At 40.2% G+C, this 25,751-nt stretch overlaps 1 protein-coding gene across 1 annotated transcript in view; it reads right to left on the bottom strand.

Moving 5' to 3' along the window:
- VMP1 (vacuole membrane protein 1) overlaps positions 1-25,406 on the bottom strand; it is a 67,514-nt gene extending 42,108 nt beyond the window's left edge. Inside the window, exons 1-6 of the mRNA XM_009278216.2 lie at positions 25,280-25,406; positions 20,802-20,903; positions 18,345-18,480; positions 15,846-15,936; positions 13,500-13,610; positions 158-325 (exon numbers count right to left, since the gene is read on the bottom strand). Coding sequence (XP_009276491.1) covers positions 158-325; positions 13,500-13,610; positions 15,846-15,936; positions 18,345-18,480; positions 20,802-20,877 — 582 coding nt within the window. The 5' untranslated portion in view covers positions 20,878-20,903; positions 25,280-25,406. The remainder of the gene's footprint in view (positions 1-157; positions 326-13,499; positions 13,611-15,845; positions 15,937-18,344; positions 18,481-20,801; positions 20,904-25,279) is intronic.
- Positions 25,407-25,751: the final 345 nt, after the last annotated feature.

Below are 25,751 nucleotides of genomic sequence, written 5' to 3'. Positions count from 1 at the left end.
GATCAGGAAGGCATCTATTCACATTGCAAGTATACATGTTACTGTTGGCAGAGTGAGCCATCATTATTTTGCTAATTCAGGAATTTTTGTGTATTGCTGGACACAGAAATTAAATGCATAAATTAAAATTGCTTAAGTTTTATAAACCAAACCTTACCCACATGCAGGCCTCCAGCCTGACTTTTGAGATGATAGCCCATAAAGAGATGGATCCTTCAATCGTCTCCTCATCAGGGCAGATAATTTGATCCGGGTAAGGAGGCTCAGGAAAATTAACTGAGTTACATTCATATGCAGCAAGAGTAACTGATGCTATATGTGGACCCTGAAAAAACACAAGTAATTTCAAATCCATTTTATGTCAGTTATAATAAAAGTTAAAATTAAAACCCCACATTTGTCCCTGATGCAAGGAGCCTAGGCTAAAGCTTAGTGTTTCTCTCTTTGGCCATTAATAATGTTACATATGTAAAATGTTGGGGTTTTTTTTTAGACCATCTGAAATGCAATGTTGAGCTATTATTGCTCTTTCCAAAATTAAAAAAAAAAAAAAAAAATCCTTCTTGTGATCCACTAAAAACGTTAAGGAGCCTTTCAGCTTTTGCCATGTCATTGTACAGTTGTATGAGGTTGCCAAGAAGAAATAAGAATCCTTACTTCTTAAAAAACAGGAAAATTTTTGAAACTTTAAAATGTTCTCCTTAAGGTATTTATGGCCTACAGCTTTATTAGAGCAGGTGTTTTCCCTACTGTTGCTTTTACAGGATGGAGGCATTTAAATTCTATGTTAATTTTTTTTTTTTAATGACGGGGACTTTACGACATCTTACAGTGGACCTTCTTAACTTTTGGATCTTTCTCCAAAAAACAGTTGCTTAATTTGTGTCAGTTTTTCTGCGTATACAAGAAAGTGACCTTACTGCTGTTTGCTAAAAATGGTTTGAAATATAATTCAAAACTTAAACGTTATTTAAATGCCATGTAATTGAATTACTTCTAGTCTCCACCTTACACCAAAAGATTTTTTTGGACAGACCTCCGAATAAAACTAGCATAAAAATCTATTCAAGAATTAAAATGCTACATACTTAAAAAACCTGAAAGAATTGCCATTATTTTAATACAAAAGAAGTGAGAAGCAATTCAAATAGTCTACGGCCTGAACACTAGACGTTGTAGCTAAAATAGAAATCACTTCGCAAGAGGTCAGGGAAACATTGCCCGGGGAAGGAGGAGGGGGGGAAAGAAAAAAAAAAAGTACTGAGCTAAAGTCTTTTCATAAAGTCACAGATTTAAATAAATTTCAAAGTTTTCTTTACGTGCAGAACAAATTATACAAACCTTAACTTCTGCTATTAATTATTTGATGGATTTTGATGTTACGTTGGGAAACATATTGTCAACAATTTTCTTCTACGTATTTTCCTTTAAATGAGTCACGTTTTATTAGACCAATAAGGGAGCCTGATGCTCCCCCCCCCCCAAATCAAAGCTAAATTTATTACAGAATAATGAGGAAAAGTGTGATAGACCTCAGCACTGCCATTCCCCTGCACAAGGCTTCCCAAGCCCACTTTGAAATGCAGGAGCCAGAGGTATATTCAGAGGACCCTGCAGGCTTCATTTGCACATTAAAGGGTGAAATTCCACAGCAGGTCTCGCACAAAAGGTGAAGCTCCAGTGCTTCTTCTAGACTTGCCAGGAAGAAGATTTTAGTTGGGTTCACTCACGTCAACATTTCAGGTCCCACTGAAGAGACCAGAGCACTGGACTTACGCAATTTCATCGATACTGTAATTTCTTAATGGCAGTGATATAAGAACGTCGAAAAAAATAGCAGTTATATTTTTCTGTATGACAGCTGTGACTACTGTTGTCATATGTAAAGAATTCAAAATAAAACCATTCTTCTGGTGTGCAATTGGTAAAAGACAAGCTGCTCCGATACCAAGGAAATTCTTTTATTTATTCCTTGTTACTTTACAAGAGACTAATTCAAAGTGCTTTGGCAGACTTTGGGTTATATGAATAGACAGATACAGCCTCCTGAGATGATGAATGAGGCACAGCCTCCCTCGCAATAAAAAAAAAGAAAAAAGAAAAGAGAGAGAGAGAGAGAAAAGGTTCATTGAAGTAAAACCGAAAAAGAGGAGATCCAGAAGTTGATACACAAGAGTGATTTGATATGGCAGGGAGAATAAAGAACGGATGAATGAGCAAATGACTAATAACGTATACTATCAACATTTCTCTAGGCCCCAATAGCAATGGACAACTTTTTGGTACTTGTAGCGAGATCATCCCTGTCCCCAGCAGCTTCACATCTAAACAAATAATGTATCTCTATTTTACTCATTGAGGACAGATGCAAAGAGAGAGTTGAAACTTTCCTGAAATTGTAAAGTACATTTATGGCAAACCTGGGAACCTCTTTCTCCACCATACTCTGAAACTAAGGGAATTTAATCCCATCCCCTGCTTGCCCCTCCCCAACCTGACAGCTACCTTGGGACAAAAAAAGGTCTCAAGCCATCTTCCTTACATTAATGGTTTTCACCTGCAGAAATTTGCAATAAAATGCTCTTGAATAGCAAATTTGCATGGAGGAAATCCCCACGTACTTGAGTTGGAAATGACCATTTCCTATGTTCCCTTCAGAGTAAGGGTAAGGTCGCTGCCAAGACAGTGAGATATGGTGTGTGAATCAAGAAGTATGATTTTCAGTTCCACAAAATTTGGAAGACATGCCACACTACAGTGTAACTACAGCCAGCTGTGATGGGAGACTGTTAGTTTCAGTTTTACAATAGTAAGAGACAAATTTAATTGCTACTGTAGCGAGGCGCCCAACCCCTTGCAAGGTTTCAGTGATAGCATTTCCACCATTTCTTCTCAAACTGCACGCAAGGTGTGTACAGACGACCGTACAATCTCGGGAGAGCAAGCGGTGACAAAATGCCTAGCAGGAGGCTGCTGCAGGAGCTTCTTGCCACGAGCAGCTTCTCTCAACAGAGTTGCCATCCTTGAAATGGCTTAACGGTCTCAAAACATTGCCTCCTGTTAAGAGTCTCAACAAATGTCTGCAAAAGGAAAAATTTTACAAGAGGCAGCCAATGGAAAAAAAGGCATTTCACAAAGCAGCTGTAAATGGCCAACGAGCCACCTGAAGACTAAGCCAATTGACCATAATTCTTCCACTGTAATGTAAACAATTCTATAATGGAAAAAAGTTGGAGTTATGGAACCCACAGAAGCCACATTTTAACTGGAATAAGAAATAAAGCATAAACGGTTCATTTAGAGTGATGAAGTGTGGAGCACTGGAACTCGGAGCGAGCCAAAGGAAAGCAGAACAATCCTGTGTCCTCCTCTGGCAGCGGAGCCCAGCTGCCCTGCTACTCAAACGGACAGCGTCTCGCAGCTTGGCAGGCTGCATGCAACATCTCTGACGTCTGCTTTTGTTCTAGCTCAGCCCTGAAAGCTTACATAGAGCATTATACTTTCACAAAGCGTGGTTACCAAGCACCTCAAAACAATGGTTGGCTACACAGGACCAGCAGAGGGGGGGGGGGGGGGAAGAGTGCGAGGGTCGCTGGATGTTTCGTAAGAGAGGTGCCATTTTGCTTTATATTTAGCAATATTGATGGTTTAACTCTGAATGGAACAGGGAACCAACTTCAAATGAGCTTTAGGTGCCACCTTTGGAAAATCCTAGTCCATATACACTCAGATGTTTTCTCTATGCTCCTCCCTGTGCCAGAAGGATTACTTCTCATACAGTTTTTTAATCCTCTTCACAAATAATACCTCCTCCGCCCTCTCCTCCTCCTTCTCCGCATGGGGCCGCAGTAAATACTCGGAGCGTTTTGCCTCTCTGCAATAGCTCAGTTTATTTCAACACTTCAGGAAAACTTCTACGATATCCCCTCTTTGACTCTAACTGCAGCTCTACCTTTGAAAAGGGCATTTGCAAAACTGTCATACCAGAGAACAAACACTAAACCCAGGCGATTTAGTAGACACGCTGCTTGCCAAACCAGGAAGAGTCGCTGAAATTCAAGGCATGTAAGATCCTGAACACCAACTGTCTCTCCCTCACCCTCTTCCAGTGATATTTTTTTTTTTAATTTTTTTTTTTTTTAAATTGCAGGAGGCACTAACAAGGGCTAACAGAGAAGAAATTGAGAAACATTCTGCTGACCCGGGTGAGAAACATTTGCTTGCCACTACTGACGACCAGAAGGAGCCTGTGGTTAGGCTGGAATGCGATTTGTTAGAGAAATCTGTACAATTTACAAATCAAACAAGACAAGATCTGGTCATCAAGATCAACTCAACATAAATCTATCTTTTAGCAATAGTAATTTAGGGGAGTTTGGAAATCCCTAGCTATACAACCCTAATGTCTCATAGAAGGTAACCTCGAACTCTTGAACTCGCAGGCCTTCAGAGAAGTTTTAGTTCAGTGATTGAAGGCACCCAAGTTAGAATAGACACTGCTAATCCTTAGAAATAAGTTACTTTAAATGCTGTATTATGAAATTTCTAGAAAGTATAATCTTTTTATCTATAAATTATGCTCGGAAATTCATCAGTGCAAGTAGAAAGAGAGCAGGCACATGAAAAAAAAAAATTCAAGAAGTTCAGATCCTTAAAAGCATGCTGATACGTATAATACTTAAACCAGAAAAGTCTTTACCGTAAGGGAAAATGACTGAATATCCAATTAAAAATGAATCATATTTTCACATTATTAATCATTCTGTGCACCTAGACCGTGAACACAATTAAAGCTGCAAACAAACTCCCTATCAAATGTTGGTTTCTCACATGCCCCTTCACAGAACAGCCACCCTGCTGAAGTGACACAGGCACAAGAACAACTACATCTAATTTTAACCTTTTATATTTGGGGAAGATATAATTTTAGACTGTCTCTAATTTAGAAACATTTCACAAAGAAAAGTGATATGTCTGCCAGCAAGAAAAATATTACGGTGAACTCATTGCTGAACTTAATGCACTAAAAATCTGTTTTCCTCCATGGATAGACTGCTTTTCATACTGGGTTCAAGACTCAGCCCTTCCACAGGGGGGAAACATGTCATGCTATATTTGATTAAGATAAATTGGAAAAACAAAAGCTTGCTTCTCATGGGAAACATCCTGCAAGCGTTGCCCCAGGCTGCGACTCATCTCATACTTATCTATGAAGTCATTACACCTCTCAAGAAAGTAACACCAAGTTACAGCATCTTTTTTATCTTCAAGAGCAGTGGACAACTACCCACAGAGAAAACTGCCCTGTGATTAAGAGGGAAAAGCTTGATCTGGAGGTGGCTAGTAACTATGTCAATCTAGTCTGTCTGTCTGTGTTACAAGATTAAAACGTCTCGTGATTTTATATAATGTCTGGTATGCAGTGCTGGCTGTAAAACGGGGCTCAGAATGAAGAAGGATCCCGTACCTAGAGCATCCACAAGTGACACAGACATCCATCAAGCAGTCAGGGCTAGTTTTAGCAGACAGTCACGGCATTTCATGCAATGTATTAATTTTACAATCATGTGCCTGTTAGCAAGTTTCTATTCCCACTTCAGTCAAGCCTTGCCCCACAGCGCAGAGCTGATGGAAATTCCAAACGATGAGCCACAAGCTCTGAATATGACTGAACAAGAACCACCGAGGGAGCAGGCACGTGGTACCACTGCATGCATAACAAGGCCACGTTGCTACTTTGAGGAGTAACATGAAAAGCAGATGTTTTGTAAGGCTGTGCCCACGCTACTTTCTATAGGAGCAAACAGACTTATGTCAGGGAAAGGCGCGACTGGAAGAATCCCAGTTTATACTCTGGTGCTGACAGAAGAAAAAATGATCTGTCAGCATTCTCTCCTTGCCCTTCTCTAGCCACCCACTTATGATTTCTGATGAATAAATCACAGCATCTATTCAAATTGACACTAGCAGTGATGAGTGGCTTCAACATCTCCAATTGGAGATCGCCTTGCACTGTTATCGTTATTTCCAGCCTGTTCAAGGAAGCAGTGACATGAAAAGTGTGAAGTTCAGGCTGTGCGTTAAGGGGGGGGGGGGGGGGGAAGAAGAGCAGAGACTCCAAGGGAGCAAATGAGGAGAAAGCGTAGTGTGACCTCCCAGCAGAGTTGAGACAGAACCAGTGATGAGGAAGTTGAGAGCAGATAACGAAAACAAGGCGTCAGCATCGAAAAGGTACAGTCCATCAACCTTCAAAAAGAAGAAAACTGTGTCCAATCATCTTACTAACTCCTCAGCTTGGTGCAAAGTTCAAATCACTACGGCTGGCCAGGACGCTCAATATAGCTTAAATATTAATATGACATCAATATTTTGCGGACTTCTGAAAAGTCGAAGTAAGGTAGCTAATCCTGCACAGATGGAGGCACTTCACATTAGCTGTTTATTGCCACAGTTCCAGCTTTAGATAAACCGTCCAGACTCTGACGTACACCACTTTCAGCAGCACTGGAGGCCATATATGGAACTCGCAGTCACATCATTTCGGGCTCTGACTCATGAGGTCCGGCAATTCACAGTGGGGCAATATGGGAGGTTATTGCTTCCAGCTGTTCCACCAGCCCCTATGCCAGAGGTTACCACCCTCGGAGCAGGACAGCGGGACCAGCAGCGTCTGCTCGGTACTTGCCAGACTCGTGCCCAGCAGAACTTAAACCACCATCGGTTTCAGCTCACGTTAACGCACCAGACTGGGGGCTCGGGGCTCAGTCCACAATCTCTCAGACTGAGCTGCAGCAGTTGAAGGGATTGTTCTTCCACAGCATAATCTAAACCAGAGGCGCTGGTTTTATTCTCTGCAGGTATCTATTGGTGTCTGACACATACAACAAGAGTGGGTGCACTTAGAGGGACTAAGACTCCAAATGAACATTTTTCTCCTCGAAAATACCATTTTTAATCTCAGATTTTTTAAATGCATTTAAGAAACACCCAGGTTACACAACTAATCTGGCAGTGTCCAGTTTAATTCATTGGACCCTTCCAGATCATCAGTGCATTATTAATATGAATGCTGCAGTTTCAAGCAGAACAGAGCCCATGCGAGCTGTAAGCAGGAGTTCCCACCAAGACATGGTTAGCAAAAGTGATTTTTTTTTTTAAGTTATATGTTGATTCAAGTATTCCAGGATGTTTCAGTTCATTGTAAAAAGCTTAGGACAGCTGGAGGAAGTAGGTTTAAAGGCATGAAGGAAACAAATGAGAGAGTAAGAGTCACAAACAACCCTCACACAAACAGGATCCATTTCAATTTACTTTAGAATTAAGTCGTCTTCTGCACCCACCATGTATTTTTCTTTCAACTACCTTAACAAGTCAATAGCGATAATCTGAGCACAGACATTAGACAGAACCGTTTTTTATTTCATTTGTTTTAGGCTTGCAAGTTGACATGTGAATTGAAGAACAGTATGGACTGAAAACGAACACCTCACTTAACAAAAATAATTCAGTGCTGGGAAGGGGAGCGCTGCTGCGCCCTCCCACCTGACTGAGGCAGCTCACCGTTTGTTTGTCACTTTTTCCTTTACACACAGAACCCGCAGTTTTCTGGGTTACTCACACTAGTTTTGAACGATCCACCTGGAAAGAGCAAAACTTCTCCTGAAGCTGACAATCTCTCTGAAAATACTCCTGTACTGAAGTCACAAGTAAATAAATGGAGGAAAAAAATGAGAGTAAGTTCTGTGGATTTCCAAATTATTCTGTCTACTTCATAAAAGTGGAGTAAGCCCTGTGTTGTGAGCTTTTCTTTTTAGAAGCACTTTAGTGATTTTATCGTGAGTCTCCTTACAAGCTTAGCTCCTGGAACCAGATAACTAAAAGGAATTAAGTTTGATTTCAAAAAAGTTTTCAGTAGTCCTGGCAGGAAAAGGTTTTTTTTATTTGTGGTTTCTTTTTTTTTTTTAAAATCATTTACACCAACAACTTTTTTTTTTTTTTTTAAAGCCAATGGGCTCATTATTGCACAAGGTGTCTGGATTTTAAATCTTCAGCTTCTAACCTAGACCGGTTCAGATAGGGCCAAAACACTACTCATTCCAGCTGCAAACTACCACACTTTCAGGAGGGCAGAATGTGACCACTCGCCAAAGCCAAACCCTGGAACCAATTCAGAACAAAAGCGAGACACTGAACCCTCAAGCCCAGATAAACTCAAAGTGTCTCTCTGAAGCCAGCACTGTCAATAAGGACACCCTCTTTTCAGCTCACTTCTCTTTAAAAGCAGTTTTCTGTTCTTTTTCATGGCCTGAAATTATTGCCGTGCTCTCTTCCACTCTGCTGCGGAACACCCCAGTACGAATTAAATGACAAACCCGCATATTACAGTCCTGAAAAAATTGGAACTCTTGTGCGACCTCCGCACACAAAACATTCCTGTTGTACCTCCCGTTTCCTGTTTGTGCTAGTCCACAACCCGGCCACCAGCGAAAACCTTTTCAGCAGTTGCTCCACTTGGCTCTACCAGCAAGCAAGCAGAGATCCATATTTAAGAAACAAAAACACAAACAAATGCAAACAGCCAAAGCTCGCTCTGCACTTTTGACCTGTAAGGAATTTGCTTCCATTCATCCCTCCACCATTACAGATTATAACGGACCATACGCAGAAGGGACATTTATCATCGCTTCTCGCGCAAGGCTTTTTGATAGGCAGTAATTCTAAGCTGATTGTTGTTTGCCTCGGCCGCATCTTTTGCAATCCATTTGCCAGAGCTGAAGTGAAACCAAATCACGAGGCAGAGCGTTGCGTGAAGACGGCAATGGCAGCGTGGTCCCTACCAAGCGCTCCACCTAGTGTCCTCCGCTCCGCCGGAGCCCCCGGCCCTCCGGCAGCTCATTCATTTCATTTTGCGGCAGCAAACAGACCTCTCTCTCCAGGATGTACAAACGCAAGAAATTCCTGACGAGTTACCCTCAGTCATCATCTTTTGGTAATTAGGTGATTCATGCCATTTATATTTTAATGTGCCACCAATAGAAGAGAAAACATCTCAGGACTAAGAAAAAAAAAAAAGCTGTGTGCTGCTAAAAACAGTATTTAGAGTTGTTAATCATAACAGTTTATTTCCTACAGAGCCACATCATGATTACTATTTTTAAAGTGTTGTTTTTAAAGAATTGTGAAAAACCTTTAATGGACTTTGGGAAAATAAGCCAGCAGACTTGTTTTCAAAGCGTCAGAATAAAAAGGATTCTTGGAAGAGTGGCCTGCTTCCCTATTTCTGCGTTGAAGATCTGCTCTGTGCCAGCCCTTAGCTCAGTGCCAATCTGCAGCACGAGAATCGTTTCCCAAAAAGCCACGTCAAATTTTACATTTACTGCTGACTACAACTAAGGAAGCAGCATTAAACTAGGAACCAGTGCAGCAGACAATGTTCAGACCCTTTATAACATATAGAAAGTTCTGGAATCACAGAAATAGCGATAAAAAGCCTATTATCAAACTAACAAAATTGACCTCTCCCTCCTGGACTGAGATGTTTGCAGCAAGAATGTGCTGGCGACCAACAAAATCCAAATCAGATGTGAACTGATATTAACCAGGGGCAGTAACTTCCCCCCAAACTGAGACTGCTTTAGATTGTAAAATCTACTGTAAGCAAACTGTTTCCAAGTACGCTCTTCTCGGCTAACCCCAGGATCTCTCCTGGCACTTGAATTCATGCCGCTCCAAAAAGCGGCTGGTGAGAGATGCTCTGAAGAATCCAGACAAATGACAGTTTTCAAGCCTGGAAAAACAGCTAACCCGGCCAGGGAAAGCCCGCATCCAGAGTCATTCATATACTGCATCTATTGCATAACTATTTCTATGATTTTCCCAGCTAACAGGCTGCGCTGACGAACAGTTTGATATGAAAATAGTTGTAGGCAGTAAATGGAGGGCTGTGTTTTAAAAAGATGCACCTGTGTCACAGCTGAGGAGGTTCAGGCACACTGTCTGAACAGGTGCCTACATGCCAGCAATTCCTACCCCTTGGCCCTGAGTGGCAGAGACAATACTGCAAGCATCAACAAGCGCTCAGCAGCACGTGGGTGGGCCCAAGAGCATTGTTCTCTAAGCATGTAATTGCATTCCCAACAATCTCACTGTACATACAGATTTAAAATGAGCAATTAATTAAAAGCAATTTTAAAACACTTACTGAGTCTATTCTCTGTTGCCAGAAAATCCAGGCACTAAAGCAGAAGATTTGCTGTTTTGTAACTTTTCATTTCTTTGAATCAATAGAAGAATAAGTTTTACCATAAAGAAGAAATGTAATTGAAGTATACAGAACATGAAAAGTAGATATACAGTAATGTAAATAGCGAGTTCCCCGCTTAACCTATCGTATTTCTACTTTTAGAGGCAACTGCTGCACAACTAACAAAGCAAAATAGTTTAAAACTCCTCCTTTTGAAAGCTGGAGCTCCTAATTGCATTGTTTCCAGATGGGTTAAATCCAGAATACTATTCTGAAGTAATTTACCCCTAAAAGTTGCACCAGAAGTCTTCAGTTAGTACTCCGTGTTCCCTTTAGCACGAGGTGTAGGCTCAAACCGAGACGATATTAAGGAGCGTGTTACTACATTGATAGCATATTACATATACATATTGCTGATATAGCTGGATTGACAAGAATATTAACAGTTCAGGTACTTAAAATGGCAACACACTGTTAGGGCAGTAAACTTCTGTTTTTACACTCCCACTGCCATCTAGTGGCTACATAACCAGATACATGCCACCAAATTACGAACCACTCACTGTTCAGACGAGCGTTCAGTTGCCCAGGAAGTGTAATTGTCCTGAATTCACAGTCCATGCTAATCACTAAATCTTGCACAGCAAGAAAAGAAGAAAGTTAGTCCTTGCTTCTCTCTCTTCCTCCACTCACTGCCTTTGTGGAAGTCCGTCAATGTAATAGAAACATGCTTATCTGCGTTATATATTTAAAGCAAACAAGTATTTCTCCTGTATATTACACATCAGATGTTGATGGTGCAGTGTTATTACATTTTATTCTACAACCACCTTCTAATTATTCAGTGCAATCTATTTTTCTGTTTTTTCCCCTCCTAACAAAGTTATGTGAAACCTTGCCTCTTACATTCCAAATAAATACCTTCGTTAAGTCTGCAATAAATACCTTCACTAACAATATTAAACTAAATTCCTTTTCCTAGGTGATGCACCTCTCTGTAATCTTTGGAAGGCTGTTCACCTCCTATACACCCACCGTAAGTTATACTGATAAGGCAATCTGTTTTTTCCCCTCCTAACAAAGTTATGTGAAACCTTGCCTCTTACATTCCAACTAAATACCTTCGTTAAGTCTGCAATAAATACCTTCACTAACAATATTAAACTAAATTCCTTTTCCTAGGTGATGCACCTCTCTGTAATCTTTGGAAGGCTGTTCACCTCCTATACACCCACCGTAAGTTATACTGATAAGGCAATAGAGAAGTTATATTTTGTATATACGTCACTTTAATGTCAGCTCAGGTCATGGCCTAAATATATCCACTAGGTTCGCGTACCCCACAGGAAAACTTAAGTGATAGGTTATAAAATTTGTATTAAAGTAATTTAGAACTATTTCAACATCTGGATTTTTAAATACAGAGTAAAAGAAAGGTCAATTCATTCCACCTTCTTTTAGAAAAAAAGTGGTGCTGTCTTATGAAGACTTACTTCTTTATGTGACAAAATCATCTTGGAGCGGCCTAGGGTATAAAATGACAGCGCTCTTGCTACCCTGTGTCAGACCAATGTACAGCAAAGAAACACTACCCACTTTCAAATACAGTTTAGAAATGGTATTTCTAACATTTCTTATTTACTAGATTTCTGACACAACATGTGTAGAAATTAAGAATAGGAACTGTACGATAAGCTCTCCAAACTGCTTCAAAGAAAATGTCTAAATACGTGAAATGTTTGGTTAGAGGAAATCTTAAGTTGACTCTCACTGGTTGATAGCCTAAGAAACTATATAAAAAGCAGAACAAGATTAAAATCTATCATTTAAACTGTTTCCTACTTGCTGATTTAAATCATGACTAACTGATTTCTGCAGCAAACCTGGAACTGCTTTCCTCTCCCTTCCTCTCTCTGTCCTGCTGAATAGCTGGTGATCCCATCCCGCTGCATTTTCACTCCCACCGTAGGCTGGCAGAGAACCCAAAGGGAGCTGAGTTTGTGAGCTTGACTCCACCTCGTGCATCACTTGATGCTGGTTTGCCTCTCCCGCGAGGCAGAGCACCTCGCTTCGGGACTGATGATTTTCATTGATTCTCCCTCTGTCCAGCCCATGTGTCTTACTGTCCCTAAGCTATTAACAGCATCGTCTCTGTAAGTCAGAAAGATCTGTACGCTGTCAATTCACTGCTGTCCAAGCACTATCCAGTGTTACATGAAAATGTTTAGACGCTGTGTTCATCAGCTTTACTGCATTTCCATTTCCAATCATTTAGACTGACAGCAGTATTTTTGTCTAGAAGGCTGTGCATGCATAAACGTGTTTCTGTTTAGCAATAGCTTCCTTTCTCCCGTGCTTTCTGCCTCCACAGTCTTTAGGAGAGAAGCTACACCAAGAGTAAGTCTAAGACTACTGCAAATGCAGCCCATACAGATGCCATTCGATCTAACAGACTGCTCTGCTGCGTGGAAAAGCACGAGTTGCTTGTTTCTCGTAGTGTTTTCTGTGTTATTGTTAATGATTAAAGCAGTTCTGAAAGTAAACATCTGTAATTGTTCCAAATACAAGATGACATTTGTTGCATAAACTGGTTTTAATTATTTTGTGGCCATGAATCCTTTTCTTAAATCCAGGACAGTGGTTTCATAAACAAGGAACTAATCCAATGGCCAAAAGCAAAACACACCCAAACATTTCCCTAACTTTCCTAGCTAAGTTGAGATAAACAACATCATACAAATTTTCAGAACAGGTATTATTTTATCTTTGTAGACAAACATTTTTCTTGCTATTATTTTCAAAGCAAAATTAATACAGACTGAACTTTAAAACAGCTGCCTATTTCAGCAGTTTCAGCTAGAAAAATGATCGTTTTAGGCTACTAAAAAAAAGAGTATGCTGAAAAATCTTAAATGGAAACATTTGAGCTGCACACACTAGAAAATGTTGCATTTAAATTAGGAAATTAGAGGCTAGAGCTTGCAGATTTTGACTCATTGTTTCAAAGTGAGGATTAACAGCAGGCTAATATCTACAGTTCAAGAAACACACAGCATACAAACTACAAAACAAGGTTATACAGTACAGAATATGAATAGCATTCACTAGAGCCCAGAATCATTACACTAAGTATTTCTTTTCCTTCAGAAGTACTTAACGTTTAGGACTTACGGAATATTCTTTATTCACGTATTTTAAAATATGCAACAATTAAAATACTCGATTCAGAAAGAACACGGTATGGAAATATCCTTACCAAATAGAGCAGAAAGGTGTGGAGACCTGTTCCAAGTCCAACGGAGGACAGAATGCCTAATCCTACCCAGTAGGCACACCAGAGGAACTTTTTCTCCATATACCGCACATACTGAAAAAGAAAAGTCACAAAAGAGAAAAAAAAAACAAACCAAGAATGGTGATATCTTATAGGGGAGAAAGTTAAAGCTACAAACTAATGCAGGTAGTTATGTGGATTACAACAACTGAAATAGAATCCTAGATACTTCTATTTGCAATTTATTACAATTACAGCCCAGACATGTACAGAAAACGGCACACTTCCAAAAGAAATGCCCACACGCCTTAGAATCAGCAAGTTTCCAAGGAGATAGGTGAAAAATAGTAGGGGGTTGAAATCCAGAACAGGCATACTATGTGTGAGCAGTGAGCAGCAAGGCCTAGACAGTGTCTACTGGAGCTCAAGCAGCGAGCAGACAGCTCAGGGAATTGCCTGAACAGATTAAATAAAGGAATAGAATTAGCTGCACTCTCAGTTACTCTGTTGAACGTTTTATCTTGGACCAGTGAGTAACCAGGTTTGTTACTTTTAAGAAAAGATTAAAATGTTGGTTGTGTGTTGCACGCGTAAATGAGGAGATATGGGAAAGTCACAGCAAATTCTGGACATAAAAAGTCCAGCTGGGTACACTGGAGAAACGGGAAGCAGCATGTCCCTCTCACTGCCCCAAGAGCAATGCTAAGAGGATGAGCCAGGCCATCAACTCGTCTGTACCACAGCCCCAAGAAGAGGTGCCATTTTATACCATCCATGAACCAACAAGCACCAGGGTGAAGTTTACCAGTCTTAACCAGGCTTCAACCTGCCAGGGTGCAAAAAAGTCCTGAAAACAGCAAATGAAAACCGCAAGTATACTTTGCTATTTTGAGTATGGTTTTGAGAAAAAGTGGCGCGTATTCAAGTATACGTAGATGGTACACAGAGATAGGGAGAGGGGCTAGCAGGACGCGGATTTTAGGGAAGGAGCTCTGGAGGAAGGGGGATGGACAGATACCTGCTGGCACACGTGACTGAGACCCCCCCCAGGATGGAGAGGTCCAAGCACCGGCTGGACCCTGCAGGTCACACTCCCCTCGCCAGTCCCAGAGGCACAGGTTTGTTCCCAGCAGGCTCAAGGAAACCTTGAGCAGCACTGCTCTGCCAAGCCTCGGCGCAGCGGAGGCCCACCAGCCAGCTCAGGGGCCACGCGCCTCAACACCAGTTTCCAAGAGCCATCTAGTGGCAAATCTTGAGTGTATCACGCTCCGGCCTTCACTCATGCTGACAAGGCCACCGACCAGGGCAGCTTTTAATGAAGCAGGTATTTGTCCATCAGGAACGGGCCACCGATTTACCATCTACCAACTTGCCCTGCGTGTAAGTGCTTAGGTCTCAAGCGTGGGATTGAGTGAGCGAGAATGCGATGAGCTGAAGCAACTCATTTCACTGCATTTCAAGACCCGTCCTGGGAAGCCAGGACTCCTGTTCCAGACCTGCATGTCCCTCAGGCAGCCAGTGACACACCACAGCAGTATGGATGTAAGCAAGTTCTCTGAAACTGGGAACCGGCTGATTTCAGAGTCAGAGCAGTAAGATGATTCAGCTGCACAAGGAAACGCTCTGCAGGGTTTAAAAGGGCTGTCTGCCCTCAGGGAAAATCTGAAACTCAAGGAGAAATGGGGAGGGGAAAGGTGTAGACAACACCATCACCTTATGGTTAAGCAATGGCCTATGCTTCAAGTGATGCAAAAGCAGCAGTCTTCATGTACTCCAAAGCACAAAAAAGTTTTTAAAACAACCATTTTAAAACAACGGGGGTATAAGAAGCATCGCCGAACCACATTTGAATCATGAAACCATTTTATGTCTAGATATATGCCTATTCTAGCATGGGACAGGGGTCAGGAGACCCTTCCATAGCAGAAGAAGAAACACTTCTCGGGAACCAGGAAGTTCTACCATGACTCAGTTTAACTTTGTATCTCAAGAGCTCACACCACTATTAAAAGCCTGTTAACAGCAGATGTGAAGGAGTGCTGCAGCATCGGAGGTGTGCTTATTCAGGAACGGATGAGAAGTGGAACACCTACAGATGCAACAGAAGAGATCAAACGATACAGCTGAGCGTTCCGCATCTCTAAAATGCGCCTCATCCACACACAACAGAGAGGAGTCATGACGTAAGAAACAAATGTCCTCAGTGAGCAGGAGTTCAAAAGATACATTACAATTTCATGAAGACCCCATTCAATTCCCAGTACATCTACTTTACCACAGGGGCAGGAAGCGTTAGTCACTAAGGAAAGTAACTTGAAAACCTCATACCTGTTGATGTGTTCCTTCAATGTAATACGTAGCTGTAAGCACTGCAAGCGTCAGTAAAAAAGACACCAAGATACTTCGCCGATGCCACAATCTTAAAAGACAAACGGCAATTAGGGTTTTTCATAATTTAGCATGCATTTCAAAGTAACTTAGTTATCCCTGTAGACTGGGTATGCGTGGATGTAGTCAGTGGGGACAATGGCAGCTGAAAAGTTTGCTATTATAAAAGCATAAGCCTCCCAAGAAAATATCTGGGGAGCCTTTATTCTTTATGGAAAATTCTCCACTGTCAAGCGAGATCAAAGTTCAGCCATGCATATTTTTTTTTAAATAAAGAAAAACAAAGTAGCTGTCTGAAAACAAACACAATCTGAAAACAAATACTCAGCTTCTGCAGCCAAGGCAGTCTCAAACACAGGGCCATCAACAACATCCATGGGTAAGCAAAGTGCAAAGCAGGCACTGCACTGGCCCTGGGCAAGGGACGAGCTGTGGGTGTAATACAGAAGTGCTGATTTCAAACTGTGTGCTGGTGGGTAGAACCACGTAAGTGACAGTAAGAGGAACGAACCTTTGCACTATTTTGGTTCCCCCGATCCCCTGAAATTAGTATCGCTTGTAACAGCTCAAAGTTTAATAAATACATTTTAGCTAATTATGAAGCCTTAGGAAGCCACTAGAGTAGGGGGAGAAAAGTGTTTTCCTATGTAATTTGATACCCAATTATTTTGAGGCTGTTTAGTTTTACGTACACATTCTACTTCATGTTTATGTGGCCACACACAGTAGATTAGCAAATACATTTATTATTCTCTCAGAAACACTATTATATTGTCACTTAATGATATAAAAAAGCAAGTGCTAGCATCACTTAAAAATCTCAGACATGAAATAGCGAACTATGAACGTAACTTATCTGTTTAGGCAGACAGAAAAAGACAGAAATATGAGATGTGTAACACAGGAAAACAGTCACAAATGTTTCATATTAAGCAAGCTGAAAAAAGTCACTCTAACTTTCCTTTAATTTTAAAATAATTTGTGCTGCTTATATTAGTATGAGAATTGGATTTTCAAGTGATTGTCATCATTTACATCACAATTTACTCAAGTGGAACACAGGATATCACTAAGAGTCAACCTGAGGTCTCAATAGCTTATAATAGTGTTGTTTTCTGCGAAGACACTGTCATGCTAGTGCTAGACAACATAGATATGCTGCACAACAGAGGATGCAAGTGCTATCTGTAACAGAATTTGATGTCTAGGAAGCCAGGTAATAGTCAGCTTAAAATAAGACCTCAAATGGAATTTCTGCCAGGTTTACATAAATGCCTGGAGGTTGTCAGAAACGGCTAACGTAAGACCCGATAAAACAGTTCTCAAAGAAACAATTCCCAATGACAGCTGAAAGAATGCACATAGTAAAATAAGTAGGTTTCGGGGTTAGATTTTTTTTGGGGTGGGGTGGGATGGAGTGTAAAAGGGGATTAAGACTACACTATATAAACCTGGTATTTTTCATACAAGTCATTTCAGAAGATCAAAATGGAAAACAGAAGTTTCTCTCAATGGATCTTACGTGTCAGCACCTCGAACCTAGCCCAGAAGGGTCAATGAACACAGCCCATTATCACCAATCTCAGCTCACTCTGCAAAGGTGTAGTCCAACAGCTAGAATCACCTGAGGTGATATTAGATCCTATCTTCTGACTGGGAAAATGACTGTAAACTCAATCCCAAACACAAGAGATTGCAGTTACCAACACAAGCACTAGGATGGCTGCTACTCTTGGCTTTTTCAGTTGCCAATTTTACTCATGTTTGCCTTTTGGCACTCTAAACCCTCTCAAGCCTAGTGCGTTAAGAAATAGGTATGCGTTTCAGCATTAGTAGGGAATGTTAAGACTGCCACTCACAAATTTTCTAACTGGAATAAAAGCCCATTTTATCCAGTGTGTAAATAACGCCTAGGGAAAGTGCTTTAATAAATCACTTCCTGCTGTGAAAGGGACCACGTAGCTTACAAGCAAAGTCCTCTTCGCAGCGTCATGAACATCACTGCAAGTTCCACGTAGCTGAGCCCTGCCCTAGCTGAGCTATTTGAAGATCATTCAGCGATACTAACACATACGTGAATAGATCAGTACTTAACACTGCAGTCATAAGTACAATATCTCTTCCTTAAGGATCCCAAAACACTGTCCCACTCCTTCAAATTGGAATATTCAACTCTTCAGAAAGGAAGTTTGCAATTTTCTTCCGTTGACACCTTACTGTATTTACACTTATGTAATTTAGGTAGAAGGTCTGAGTACACAGCTACAAGTGTGGTATGTTCTAGTAACCACCTTTAAGGTACAAAAATAAATAGGTTTTCTGAAAGAAGAATTTAAAAGTTGTGAATCATCAGGGAAAGCGAGATGTCAGAATGACCTACTGAATCAAAGCATAGGTTTCCCCAGAATGCTTAGTAGAAGTTAAAGAAATGATCTTTACTTTATGGTCCATTCCTTCAAGTTTATTAGAGTTTCCAGGAAAAAATACTGCAAGGTAACAAGCGGTTGTCTCCACAGTACAATATTCAACCTCTCTTCTCGGTCCCTTCGCTTCCGTTCACTCAACAAAGAGGAATCTGCAAATGAAAAGCAACAGAAATGTAAAAGCACAGGCTGGCAGTTCAGATTCCATCCCACCCAGAAATACACTGACTTTTTTGGGGGGGCTTTGTTAGGAAGCTAACGTGGGCTCCCAGTCATCTTTTCCACTCATCACAAAGCATTTGCTCTAAGGGCATCAGAAATCAGGTGACCTCCAGCAAAGGAAATAAGGTGGCTTTTTTTCTTCCAGGTAGCTGACAACCATTCAAGAATCTAATTGGCCCAGGGTGCAAAAAGTCTGGCATATCTATTAGCCTTTATGCAAAGTACTGCACTACTAGTTACAAACCAGCTAATACATTAGGTCAAACGCGACTGTCGCCCACTACAGAGACCACATTTCACTTCGAACTTGTGAATTTGGGTCCCTTCCAAAGCTCCTCTCAGACTTCTCCAATCGAACCTGACTGAATTACTTGTGCTCTTTACACACTTCAGCCACCGTGTAACTGGATAATAGCACCTACCCTCCCAGTCAGGACCCTCAGGCTATGGTAAGCCTTGCCACGCTGTTCGGCTTCTCCGAAATGAGCCCAGCAGACAGGAGGTGCTCCCATGAGAAGGACCTGCTTTTATACTGCAGTCCTTCGCTGGACTGACGCTATACATCTGGTTGCTTTTAACTGCAGTCATTTGGTTATGATGCAGAGCTCAACACTACCGTAACACCAGTCACTGTACACTACCATACAAGTATAGAAGAAAGGTTCTTCTAATAAATGTGTTATTTTGCGCTTACGATAGAGTCAAGGTTAACAAAAACCCTAGCTATTTCTTGGATGAGAATGGCTTGTTCAAAGGTCATCAAGCTAATGAGCGGTAATAATTTTTAAACTTTTAAAGAAAATTAATTCTGAAATAAGAGAAAAAAATAATATCACAAAACGATGGAAAAATAAACAAAAATAACTCTTGTATCCAGACACCAAACTTGTTTAAACATCACTTACTATACAAAGTCAAAACATAAGTATTCTGTTTTGTATACATTTAAAGCACTGCGATAATATTCATAAATTTTACATGTGTAAAAAGCTGTTGCATTTAAAATATTAATCTAATCTGAATCCCCAGCATATTGTAACTCAAGATGTATTATTTCAGTCTTATTCCAGTAATTGAAACATGCTGCCTTATCAGATGCTAATATTTACACAGAAGTTGCATACCTCATTAGTCACATAATCCATTTGATTTTGTATTCTTTAGCTGTAAGCATCAGTTGCTTTAGATGAACTAACAGAAATCCTGTGACGGCAAATATTGAATAACATCCACATTCCCTCAGAGTTACAGAATGATTCAAGCCTTTAAGTAAAAGGCTTTGATTTGTTTCATACATACACACATACTGTTCCATTTTAAAATCTTGCCACATGCATTGCGTCAAGAATTTCTATTCTCTATTTTTTCACTTAATGTGTCTAATAAAAATGCTTCAACCTTGTTTTTTATGACTTTGTTTTTAGTAAAGGTCATAAAAGACAATGGTGTAAGACTGCATACAACTTGAGAAATCACTTGGTTACAAAACTTAATTAAATATGGAACTGGCGCATTCAAAGCTGACAGGAAAAACTAAAGTGATTATCATTTCTATGCTATACTAGACAGCACAGAGAATTCAGTGACACAAGGCTCTTCATGAAACGTTCTCAGGTTATTTTTCATGAGTCCTAAACATTAACCCAAGCCTACTTCAGACATACCAGTAGGAAAAACAGAGGCAAGGCAGGAAATGAAGTAGTTAACTGTTTTGTTAGTAATTTATCATTGAAACTGCTAAATTATAGTGAAGCTAAATGTCAACAGAAATTGGGAGACTAATAACTGGATTTCTCCCAGAGTGAAACAGATTTTTATTACCAAATACTAACTTTTCCATGCCAAAGGGTGTGGCTGTGTAGCCTGACTTCTACAGCCACATATTTGCCAATACAGTTTAGTTTTTTAGCTCAGTCCTGTTGCAGCCCCTGTTGGTACCCAAGGCAGCTTTACAGGGCTCACATGCATATGAACTACAGAATAAGAACTTTGGAGGGAGAAAAGAGTAAAAGAGAGAACTGAATGGAAATACACAGCATAAAACTATTCTGTGGCTTTACGATACATAAATCCTCTAGACTTCAGATTTAGAGATGACTGAAGTTTCCAAGATTGATTCAGGCATTGAGGCCCTTTGCATTATCTGGGCATAAAGTGCACCAACATAAATCCCTTTTGACTATTGTGCTGGCCATGGCCATTTTACACACCAAGCTGACCCGCTGAGAACATTAAGTCATTTTCCACCTACCTGTAAAGTTTCCATTGTGCTGTTCTTTGATCATTCCTATGCGTCTCTGGTCACAATCTGTTCCATTCTCTGCCATTTCATAGATCAGTCACGTATGGGGATCTAATAGCAGAACAAAAAGCATAATGTCTCCATTTCTGGTTAGGAAGACTCGATTTACTCCATAGTCAAAGGATACAGGCAAACATCCAGCAATTCTTCAAGTCCAAGTCACAGTTATCCTGCATTACACCATTAAAAAGGAGAAAGTGATTCAATTCCCACAATGACAAAGATTAAAACATTTCCACCTACATAAATTTAAATTTTTCACTTAAATGACAAAACTCCCTCACTTCTAACAGCTGAACAAAAAGCTTGTTTAACAATCCCTTCTACTAATCAGCCCACTGTTTGGGCTGCAGAAGCAGCAGAGCTTCATACAAACCTCAGTTCAATCCTGAGAGAGGTGCCTAATATTTGATTCTCATATTAGAGAGCATCTATTCTGGCACTAAGCTTCCAGGTAGTTAGTATGCAAGTAGACCTCAAAAACCTCACAGCCTGAAAAAATAGCCCTCAGTATGGTAACTAAGATACAGAACTGCATCTTATCTTTTGCACAGTCTGATATCTGTAACCAGACAAGGTAAACTCTTCAATGGAAAAGAGCTCTCTGATGGAAAGCTTTTTTGAAAAGTGTACATTCCGTCTGCTAGTTTAGCCTCTCTCCAGTGAGATCAGCCTTAGAAAGTACAAAAGAACAGCTGTGGTTTTCCTTATCCAGGAGAGTAAATAGTGCAATAACTGGAAGTCAGCATAAATCAGAATGTTGCAAGAGCTTCTTTTATTTTTTTCCTTAAAAAAAACAACAACAAAAAAATGCAACGAGCTTCTTTTATTTTTTTCCTTAAAAAAAACAACAACAACAAAATGCAACAAACTGAAAAGCTGACAATTCTTACGCAATCAAACACAAAGAAAGTAGCCAGTCAGACTCCCTGCTTTAAAAATCCTCTCTTGAATCTTAAAACAGTTTCTGGAATTTTATTTTGGAAAAAGAGTCCCACAAATCTAAAGCATCTTATTTGCATTATATTTCTCCCTGTAAGCAAACATGATTTACAGTTTTTGATATGCTGCTTTTGTTGGAAAGAAAAGTAGTGCTATATTATAATGACAGGTTATATAAAACTGTCTAGTGGAGGAAATTAAAGTTTTGCAGAAAAAAATACTTCCCCTTTGATTTATGTTAGGCTTAAGAGCCAAGCAGCAACTCAGGTTGGTAAAGAGGAGTGAGATCGCCCCTTTGATTCAGACTGCAATAATTTTGTCAATTTTTTTAATAAAATGTTAAAAGATTTCAGATACTGTATTTGTTTAATATTTCCAGGGTTTCACAAGTCAGTTTTAGATAGATGTTCTTCTAAACAGGTACAAGCCTTGTGCATTACTTGTGATACAGATACAATTGCTAGCTAGAATGTGATTATTAAAGGGGTTTTACTTAAAACCCAATAGTCAAAAGCATCCAGGTCTCGGGAAGGAGTCCTTCCTCCAACACGTCCTTCCTGAAACAAAATGCGCAGAAACAGAAACCTGTCTAATTAAACAAGCTAACAGAATGTCATCTCTTGCATGCTACAGTTTTTATTCATTGAAACTTGGGCCCCAAGAATACCCAAACCACCAAGAAAATTAATAAAACAGCCTTGCAAAAGCTTGCTCCTGAAAAATGCTGAAGGGCTCCATAGTCAGCCAAGGACAGCAGAGGACTGACCTGCTGCAGTAAGAGCTCTACAGCATCATTCTGCAGTCACTTGCAATCAAAGGTTTGCTCTGAACTGCCAGTCGAACACCAGAGAAACGTGAACCTCCTTCTCTCCTCAGATCAGTTTTATAGCAGCCTGACACTCTGGAAGTCAGGGGAGTTACACCAGTACTTAACTGAGGATAACTGGCCAGTTGCTACGGTGATACAAGGATCAAATGTTTAGCCATCTCCTAATTTCATTAGGACAGTAGGTCCCTGTAGACGGTGAGGTGTTTTGTTTCCACTGACTGCGCTTGCTCGTGGTGCTCTTATTTTTTATATATATAAATATGTATTTATATACATATACAATATAAGCTTACGTACACACATACATATGTATATCACACACACACACGTGTTACACACACATTTACACACACAAAGCTCAAATTGCAGAGGGGAATATTTAAATTGGGCATGCACAGTTAGAAAGCCTGGTGTTCACAGAAAGCTGCTTAGGAAGCAAAAGCCATCAGAGCCATTCTGCACACAGCCACGCTAAAAAAAAAACGTTCTGGTTTAGGGAACTTCAGTCACATTTTGTTGGCTTAAATATAACAAACATTAAAACAAAACAAGAAAACTTAAGTGGAAGCCACATGTTCCTCATTTTGAAATTCGTCTTTTCTCCTTGTGCAAATCCAGCCTTCAAAATTGAAGTCTCGATTGGTTTGGTCTCTGCTCAGCTTAATTACATTTCAAGAACGTTAATTTACTGTAATACAAACTGCTCTCCATGTTTGATGCTAAAATCTAGGCTGTGCACAACACTCCCATGAACTGAATTCCACTGCAATCCATCAAACATCTTACTGGCGCATAAAAATCATCAATCTCTAGGGATCTCAGATGCATTGTTACGTACATATTACAGCTTTCACAAGCTCGACTAACAGAGCCAGTTTTACCCTGCCTGCTTGGAAAGGCACTAATCTGGGATTAGCTTTGCATAATGCTACCTCAAGTACACAAGTCAACGTTTACAGCAAAGCAGATAAATAATCCCCTTGCACACTTCTGTGGGGCGAATACTTGTTAAGGTCTTAAAGTTCAACAATTCTGCAGAAAAGCTCTGAAAACTTGTATTTAAGAATACAGTTGACTAGGAGATTTGGTACCTATCACATGGCAAGTCCGAGCGGGCTGCAATTCAGAAACCAAACCCTTACCGGTTTCAGAAAAAACTCCTTGGTTTACCAAAGTCTAATTATACTTAAAGCATCTTAGCATAAGGAACTGCAGGATACGCATCTAGAAAGCCCAGCTCTCTGATCTGTTGCTCTGTTTGACGCCTGTTAGAATCACTAGTCCTGCACTAATGTTTCCCCATGGAGATTAATCGGAGCGGGAGACTGACCCAAAATGAAGTTAGCCTTCATTAACTGAGTCCACATTCTCAAGTCTACACCAAATCCATGATAGCTCACCACAGGAAATTAAATCCCATCTGCTAAACAGAACTTCACTTCTTATGAATGCTGAAAAAGACACAGAGTCCATATCTAAAAATAAATTTGCCTAATACATTGAGCAGTTACCAGCAAACATAAAAATAAACTATTTAAAAGAGTGAGAAAAACAACTTCGAACAGTTTTTGTATCAGAGCCGCTTAGATCATCTGTTAGAGCTGTGCTCACACAAGAACTTCTTTGTAGGGCTGAACAAATAGCCCACAATACGCTATTCAGCTTTAGTGCAATCCATAACATTAAGTATAAAAAGGCAATTATTGCTAGTCAAAATGTAAATTGGTCAACAAAAAGGGCTTATGGTAACTGTGACTGGCACTTCACAGCATAAGTGAGACAAAGCATCACAAGCTATTAGAGCATGAGAACATAACAAAATTAGGCACCGCAATCTCTGCACTCCGTAATCAGAGAAAAGGACAAAAGTCTCTTCTTTCTGAAGCTCTGGGGAGGCTGCTGAAGCACCCAAGAGTTGGGTGCGCTTACGTAAAAGGAAACGGTTTAAGGCAAGACAGTTGGGTGCTTGCACGCTCACTTGGAGGAGCAGAATGAGGACTGAAGTTCTGTACTAAGGATTTTTTGAGGACTCCTTTCCAATGTGCTGGAACAACAAGGAAGCTGTTAAACTATTTTAATGATCTCACTGCTTTCCCAGACGTTATTTGAATCACTAATTCTTACCACTTCTTACTTAAAGAGACCCTGGAACCCTGACTCTCGTCTCCATCGAAGTTACTTGTCACACAGCTGCTAGAACTAGATTTATAGCTTAGACTGTTTTGCTGATGTTTTCTCCCAGCCACCTTAGCAACACACCATTTTCAGTCTTTTGTCATCTCTTGCATTTTAACCCACATGCTCCAATCCCGCCGGTATCCTGCTCCTTCCTTCTCCTCAACTTTTCTGATAGCCATTCCTTCATCTACATCACTGTTCTTCAATTACAATAAAGAGAACAAAAGATTAAAAAACAGACTTTCACAGGTGGATAAGTAATTGCACTAAAACAGACAGCATCACACATCTGTAATACGGTTTTGTTTCAGTCATCAAATGCTTTACATAGGCAACAATTTACACAGGGAATAAGTTAACAGTTTCTTGGCAAAGTAACAGTTTGGAGAGCACTTTCGCTCAAAAGTCAAAGACTGCCTGGCACATGAGCACGTTTAGGTAAACGATGAGATCAGTCTTGAAGTGAAACATTACATACCCCTTCAGCTCCGCACAACTATGTCGCTCTTCACTACTTCTTCCGTATTTGAAGCCAGTGGAACAGACAACTACGTCCTCAGCTCTGTAGACATTCAAGACCAAAGCGACTGCTCTTCCACACCTTCTGCCCCTACAGAGTACGACAATACTGTTCATCACGTGATACAAAACTGACAGGGTCCCTAACTTGAAGGTTAATAACTTTCCTAAAGACGACAGAAAATAGAAAAAGTAACTGCTTGATTTTTTCCAGTCCTTTAACACTCATGGGAAGCATTCAATTAAAATAAATTAGGACATATCTGAAAGACGTTCAAAGTCTCCATAGATTTAGCTATAATGGGTTACTTTGACGAGTGCATTTATTCCCATACTAAAAATGTTTTTCTAACTAAAATAGTTTAATCCCTCAAAGGAAAAGTAATTCAGTTAAAGACCACAGGTTTCCATTTTGTGGGTTATGCCTCTGT

The sequence above is a fragment of the Aptenodytes forsteri genome, unplaced genomic scaffold, assembly GCF_000699145.1.
Source record: "Aptenodytes forsteri isolate BGI_AS27 unplaced genomic scaffold, ASM69914v1 Scaffold66, whole genome shotgun sequence".
Taxonomy (NCBI): Eukaryota; Metazoa; Chordata; class Aves; order Sphenisciformes; family Spheniscidae; genus Aptenodytes; species Aptenodytes forsteri.
This window is presented reverse-complemented; position numbering and strand designations above follow the sequence as displayed.